Source organism: Montipora capricornis, chromosome 1 (assembly GCF_036669925.1).
Source record: "Montipora capricornis isolate CH-2021 chromosome 1, ASM3666992v2, whole genome shotgun sequence".
NCBI lineage: Eukaryota > Metazoa > Cnidaria > Anthozoa > Scleractinia > Acroporidae > Montipora > Montipora capricornis.
Genome location: NC_090883.1, coordinates 53,861,330 through 53,868,829, shown reverse-complemented (window position 1 = coordinate 53,868,829; position 7,500 = coordinate 53,861,330). Strand labels below are relative to the sequence as shown.

At 39.8% G+C, this 7,500-nt stretch overlaps 2 protein-coding genes across 4 annotated transcripts in view; both read right to left on the bottom strand.

The window, feature by feature from the left end:
* The window catches only part of LOC138050190 (keratin, type II cytoskeletal I-like), a 282,906-nt gene that overhangs the window by 77,694 nt on the left and 197,712 nt on the right, over positions 1 to 7,500 (bottom strand). The window lies entirely within an intron of this gene.
* The window catches only part of LOC138050153 (uncharacterized protein PF3D7_1120000-like), a 36,558-nt gene that overhangs the window by 8,627 nt on the left and 20,431 nt on the right, over positions 1 to 7,500 (bottom strand). For 2 of the 3 annotated variants that reach the window (XR_011132567.1, XR_011132566.1), the window contains exons 1-3: positions 7,196 to 7,500; positions 2,862 to 3,290; positions 993 to 1,364 (exon numbers count right to left, since the gene is read on the bottom strand). The exon at positions 7,196 to 7,500 is cut by the window's right edge and continues 1,984 nt beyond it. Coding sequence is in view for 1 of the 3 variants with exons in the window: in XM_068896621.1 (XP_068752722.1) it covers positions 1,009 to 1,364; positions 2,862 to 3,290 (785 nt within the window). In the remaining 2 variants the exon portion in view is untranslated. The remainder of the gene's footprint in view (positions 1 to 992; positions 1,365 to 2,861; positions 3,291 to 7,195) is intronic. The other variant, XM_068896621.1, reaches the window with a different exon arrangement.

The window sequence follows — 7,500 nt, the reverse complement described above, 5'->3', positions numbered from 1 at the left end:
TTCACTCCGAAACCAGGCACCAAGCATCTCGTCCCGGTTCCATATAAACGGCTACAAAACGTTCATACCGGTGCAAGTTCACACCGGTTCTTGTGTATTGTATTTGCATCATAATGCAGCATTCACATTTCAATGATATGGAAATACCTGGAACAAAACGTTTTATTTCCAAAGGGTTTGAATTGGGTACAACATTGACTTAGCCAATTTGGTCTATGGTGTCTTATAGTAACCTAAAAACCGTCAGGCATATTGAACGGGATTCGCAGAAGTCACGGGCTCGAATCCCGTTGATTCATACATTTGTTTCAGTTATGTAGAAAAAAGATTATATAGTTCTCTCAGGATTTGTTTGGGACACTAACATGTCTGACTGTGAACCCCATGTCAAGAAAGGGCACAGCGCTGACGCGCAGCGCTTATTCGGACACGGCGTCCATTTAAAAGTTGACATTAAATTCAAGCTTTTCATGTAGGAAGAAGATCAGAGATTGAAAGAAGTGATTAGCAATTTCGTCGCAAAAATAGTGCTTTATACCGATAATGAATCGTTCTTAACATTTTCGTTTCTAATGAAAATAACGATCACTCTGGCTAGTTTTAAAACCGCGAGCAGCTGTAGCAAGAGTCACTCTTAATTTGTAACAAGTGGCAACAACTTTTAGTCTAATTGTCTGGGATTGTGGAAAAGGGCTGGACGTTAAGAATTCGCACAGTTGTTAAATCGAAGCTAGCCAGAGATCGTTGTATTGTGTACAAACTGGAAGGATCGTGGCCTCTGGGGAAGCACTAAGAGTTACAATTAATTGTACGTGATGTTGAAAGGGTGCCGCTACGTTGAAAATAACTTTATATGCACATATTGCAAAGATACATCTTTACTGCTACTCCCATGACCCTGGGCTTTTCAGGCAATAAACATGTACAATGCAACAGGCATATGTAAACATACACATGCGTCTTTGTTTCAAGGGTTGCGCAAATACACTTACATTTATGTCTCTGGCCTTACTCTTGGACTTTTTCAATGTTCGTCTTTTCTCGCATTGGCTGCACCGTATTCTCATGGGCTTCAGATGTTTGGTTCTTTATCTGGTCCTTTAGCTCTTCATTCTTACCTTGGAGAACTTTTTTCCCCTCTTGCCTGTGCTCGTTCGCTGCCACTTCAAGCTCCCGCAAAAAGTTTTCGCATCCTTCTTTCAAGCTTTGTAGTTCTTTCTGCAATGTTTGTATATCTCGTTGATAATCCGCTTTGCTTTTGTCTTTAACACTGTTGTTCAATTTCCCAAGTTCAAAATTTTCCTTCTCAGTCTTTATCAAATTTAGTTCCTCTTTCAGTTTCTCACAGTGAAAACAAGACTTATCTGCAAGATCGAAAAGTTAAAAAAAAAAAGGCATTACTCTCTTGGCATACATGTGACGAAAAAAAAAATCCTGTCCTTATTCTTGGTTATTGCTAACTCAGTTTTGGGTCCTCAAGTAAACTACAAAAGACTCGTGGATTTCCTTATCTTAAATTTTTCAAGTAAGTAACCACCCGAATCCAGCTTCGATTACAAAAAATGACTTCGTCTATGAGAGGAAGAAGGTAATTTGTATTTTTATTATCCATTGTACTCACCACTTTGAATAAGATTGGCGAAGAATCTACAGTAATTTTGATTTTGGGAAGTGTGCAATCTACTAAATGTACTGTAAAATCTTCTACAGGTGGTAACGCACTCTGTTTGCAGTCAAGTTTACTACATCGGGACATTTTCTAGTCGAAGCAATTTACTTTTTACTTAACGCTTTGATATCTCTGACATTACACGACAAAAGCAATAAAAGATTATGTTTTCCATGTCTTATGCCGTTCGTACTGAATGACATCCATTGCCACCTCTTCCGACAAAGATACATTGGTGCCACAGGCAGACCTTTCTAAAACTTGCTCACGATTTTGTTTTTCGAATAACCGTGATCAGATAATGAAACTGTACTGAGATAAATGAGAAATCGTAAATTTGATCCTTCCAAGATTGTAGCCTATTCTATGCGTGATAATGAAAGGGTGCAAATGCTATATGTTGAAAATAAGATGGACATACTGCAAACATACATCTTTACTGCAACTCCTTATATGGGCTTTTTAGGCAATATACTTGTATAATGCAATATGCATATGTAAACCTACATATGAGTCTTTGTTCTGAGGGTGGCGGACAAGGTTTTTTTTTTTTTTATAATTTAAGTGTCAATGGATTTAACGCTAGAGCACTAATTGGGGACTTTAATGAAATGAACTTAAATCAAATGAAAGATTGGTTTTTGTGGATAGGGGACAACCGGAGTACCTAGAGAAAAATCTCTCGGAGCAGAGAACAGAACCAACAAACTCAATCCACATATGACGCCGAGTCTGCATGGGAATCGAACCCAGTAGTAATCTTGGGTTAGTAAAGTGCGTTCGGTGCCCCATAGTATGAATACCGCTTTGATTTGGAAATGCGGGCATTGCGATACGAACCTGATGTCGAGGCATGACAGATTCACAATCATATCAGATCGAGGTCCAAACCCTGAAAGCGCACGGCATCGATCACGATTGATACCTTCTAAACATATTCTTCTAAACATATTCCGGACATTCGCTAAACGACACGATTAAAATGCGTCCTCCTTCGTCGGAACGCAAATACGGATATACACTTAACACTAACGAATTGCCATGCATGTATTCCTCCGTCTTTGTACTTCTTTGTAGACAGATACGCATCTAGATCGCCCAGAACTGGTTTCGCGAAGACGTATAATCTCTTCACTCGTGCGCGTATCTTGTTTGCTAAGTTTTTTGTTTAACTCTTCGATTTCCTCCATACCTTTCTGTTTTTCCTTGTACACCGCTTCCAATTTTCCTTGAACCTTTTTCCCTTTCTTTCTTTTAGCTTCCAACCCTTCGTGGGATTTTTTTAAAGCCCCTTTTTTCCTTGTTACCTGTGTGTAAAGTTTACTGATTTTGTGTGTTTCTTGCTTTATTTCGCTCCTTAGCTCCTGGTTCTCCTTTTGAAGAGTTGTTATTTCTTGAACTTGTTTCTTGGTCTCTGCTGCAGTCCGCTCATGTGTTTCTTGGAGTTCTTTCTTCCAGTTTTCCAGACATCGTTGTAGGTTTTTTTTTTCCCGCTCATGATGAAGACTGAGCTCTTTAATTTTGTTGTTCATTTCTAGAACCTCCTTCTCCAATTTTTCCTTCTCACTTTTGCTCAAATTTAGATCTTCTTCCATTTTGATATAGCGAGAACAAGGCTTATCTGCAAAATGTAAAAAAAAAAAAAAAAAACCAAAAAAAAAAAAACCTTTACATTCTGATAAGGACATTCGTTATATTCGGAAACTCGGGGTCAGTCAGTCAATCGAGGCAGATAATACGTGATGAAATTGTTCAAGATCAGACGAAAGAGCGTGTTGGCATGAAAACTACGAACAAATTAATTGAATGAGCAACGTTCAGAGTTTCCGGAGGCCTAGAGTGTCTAGTAGAAAAATGAATTGTTGTTTAAGATCTTCCGGGCTTTTATGATCTGTGATACCTTGAAGCGACTTTTCATCCAAAACAGAAAAAAATCTCACAACCGAAACGATCGGTCAAAGTCGCCGACCATTTTACGTGCGTCTTTTCAATGTCATTTCTTACATAACCTGTACACTATGCAAAAAGATTTACATAGGTAAAACATGGAGAACTAGCAGACCGCTTTCCGCCAATAGCTTCGAGATAAAGAAAGAAATGATAAAGGCGCGTCGAAACCAATTGCACGTCACTTCAATTTTCCTAACCAATTCCCCCTAACACGATCAGTATCACAAATCACCTCACAAATCTTTCTTACAGTGGCTTATTTAGCTTTGGTGCTTTTCTGCCCAATCGATAACAAAATAGCTACTACTCTGAAGTCACTTTTCGTGTGTACGAAAGTTTTAATATGGATTTCTTTACCGGGGTTGAAAGACTCAAACGATGCCTGGCTTAACTGCAAAACAGTAACCCGTAAATTTGCTGGATACGCGGATACGTGGAGAGCATGCATGAAGACAGACCCTGGAAAAGAATGACGGAGCACCATATATGAAGTATACCTTGCGACTTCTTCGTCGTCATTCCATCCAGACACAAAAGCAAAGCTGTGATAGGGTAGGCCTCGTTCTTAAAGCCATGAATCGGATAGAGCCACGGCCACTAAAATTTTATTTTCAATATATGAACCGCTAATATATAGATTAGCCAAGCCTAAAAGCTGATCTCCCATTTCTAGCCCAAGAAAGCAATATAGTGTATATGGAAATAATTATGCTTCTGAATAAAGTACAAAATTAATAGTCATTAGTATATACAATTTACAGTGATCAACACCTCTGAGCTGACAGCAGTAAACAAACAAGCCTTGCAAACAATAACCAACAATTTTAATCAACGACTAAAACTGAAATTACATGCACAGTAATCTCTTTCACAACATTTTTCGGGTAGCACTAAAAGGCGATATCCGACATTCGTAAACCAGAATCCGGACTCCGGAAACCAGAAATCAGAATTATCCACAATTCGCGAGAACTACTTAAGAATTTGTTCATGCTTAGCGTGCGTATTCGAGTTATGGATGCACGCGGGAAGTTTGGAGAGCACAAAAGATGCTTAAGAGTTGCACGAGGCGATAGCCGAATCCAACTCTAGCCTCTTGAGTGCTCTCTAAACTTCCCGTGTGCACCCATAACTCGATATACGCACAGCTAAAAGCATGAACAAATTCTTTTATAACAGAGCGACATTAAGGATCTGCGCGAAGAAGCTTTTTGTATTGTGATAGAGGGCAAAATTCTCAAAACGCACAAAAAAGTAAACAAACGTGCCTACTGGCTGGTCAAAAACACGACACATTTTTATACTTTGGTTTGAGCGAGAACACTTGATCCAGTTAACCATGTTAACCGATAACTGTGAATGAAAAGCTCAAATTTTGAGGGGAAAAATGGAGAAAATCAAAGCCAAATGAACTCAAGTGTTTTAAAAGCCAAAGACCCAAAGTTATCAAGGGTGTGATTGTTCAAAATAACGTTTATGCTGCCGATAGTAAAATTGGGCAGTTCATCGCTGCTTTCTTCCATATTTTAAAGAGCAGGACAAAAACTCTGCAGCCAGACAAAAAAAAAAAAAAAAAAAAAAAAAAAAATGCTGACGTCACCATATATACGCACAGGCGTGCGTATATAAAAATTTACGCGCGCTATGTTATAAAACAACTTATCCACTGGATAAATCACTAGTTGTGTTTTACCGTGTTTCCTTCCTTTGATTATGTTCCAGCTATTACCACAGCCTCCAAAATAAGAAGTTTTAAACGAGCCATGTCGCGTTATGCATCAAACAATTCCAGCGGTGCCCATCCCCCCCCCCCCCCCCCCCCCCCCCGGGCAACCGCGGGGCATTTGCTCAAGTTGTCATTCTCGGGGTTGGGGCATTCGCAATTTTATCGCAGCCCGAGGGCTGAGCATTAGCCTACCCCGGGGCGACCCCCGGGCATTTCACACAAGTGTTTTCGAATTAACATGGTAGAGTTTATCGCAAAAGACGAGGCCTTCGTTAAAGACTGGCTTGTCCGTCACGGACTCGAAAAACTTGTGGATGTTTTTAAAGTTATGTTTTCTCAATTTTAGGAATTTCTTCATTTATACTTGTAAGCATGTGAATATATAAAAGCGACAAGGTGAACTAATATCACAAAACAATCACTGATGTGAAGACTAAACACGACTACTGCGCATTTTGCATTCAAAACTAGCCTAGCAATTTTTAAATTCATGAAAGTGGAGCTATATGAAACACTGAAGGGTTGCTAATTCAAATGATGCGATCTTCAAGACAGATCTTGCGAGCGTAAAATGCGATAAAAGATCATTTAAAATGTCTTGATTCTTGACACAGACAAAGTAGCCTGCGAATACAGGCACCTATTGGAAGGCGACGATCCCGAGGGCGGGGCATTTGCCCTCTTTCTTCGTCCCCACCCGGGGCATTTAGAAAGCTTATGTGTCCCCACCCCGGGGAATTTGCCCATTAAAAAAAAAAAAAATGCTAATGCCCGGGGTTAGCCCGGGGGGGGGGGGGGGGAATGGGCACTGCTGGAATTGACTGATGCATTATTTTAGGGTGTTTAGGGAAATCTTTAAGTAATGACAAGTTTAAAACACGAAAATGGTAATGTCGAATTCCTTTACTGATATTACTGATAAAATTATCGTTATATCACACATATGATGAAGCTGAGCAGAAGCGACCTTTATCCAGGCAATTTGCCATAAACTCAAAAAACGTTGGGCCGATTTTTTTCAAGATTACCCAAATGCAATCCGTTTCAATCTTGTCCATTTGTGTCTATCCATGCTTCTCTTTCCTTTTGATATATTTCTTTTATGTTGTTCAACAATTTTAAATGGTTATTGCAATGCTTTGTTGTACTTTTGGGCATTTTGAGTGTCATGAAATTACATCATTCGGAAGCCCACTGTATGTTCAAACTGCGGAAACACGGCGGAAAAACCTTCTAACCGCAGCCGAACGCATCAGTTGTCGACCTTGAAGGGCAATACTCATCTGCCTTTCGGCAGAATCTTCAAAATTTGTTTGTTTCGCGGCCTATTCAATGCTAGTGGGACTTCTCGAAAGAGCTTAACTTCGATAAACAATGTGAATTTTTCATATTCACTGTATGTTCTTCCTCAACCTATAATCGACAGCTTCAGTCACTCCCCGTTTCTTACGCAACACATCCTCCGGGCACCTTGTTCCTTTAAAAGAGGCTCTTTTGTATCATGAAAGGTAAAAAAACAAGGAAAATGAATAAAACAAGTTTTACGTTTCCATTATTGCAATGTGGACTGCCTTAGCTTAATAATGCCATCACCATGCTCAAGTCTTTATATCCAGAATAACAAGGTCAGATCCATTTTACAGTTTAAATTTCCTCAGAGTTAAATACTCGAGTGTGGCGATTATAGCAGAGCGTACAGGAATGGGTAAGTTGTTGTAGTTCTCACGAATTGTGGATGTTTCTAGTGTCCGGATTCCAGATTCCAGATTCAAGATTCCGGTTTCCGGATTCTGGATTCCGGCTTTTAGTGCTGCCTACTTTCCAGCAAGATGGTATTGATATAAGCTTACCCCCTGGGAGCAGCAAATGCTCATCTCCTCGTCATGTTTAACCGTTTTAGCGCCTTGGCGAGTCAAAGGCTCATAAAATTCAGTGTCCAAGTTGGCCACAGCACTCATTTGAAACATTCGAAGTCCAATTGAAGCCACTTACAATCGTTTGCAATCGTCCTGTGAAAAAGCTGCACGCAGAGCGGGAGAAAGTATTGACTTTTGCATCTTCCTTCATAAGACACTCTCTTGCTCTTTTCTCTCCGAACAGTTCCTTCATCTTGTTTCGTACTTCAGGTGAGTATCCTCCCAACACGTCGACTATG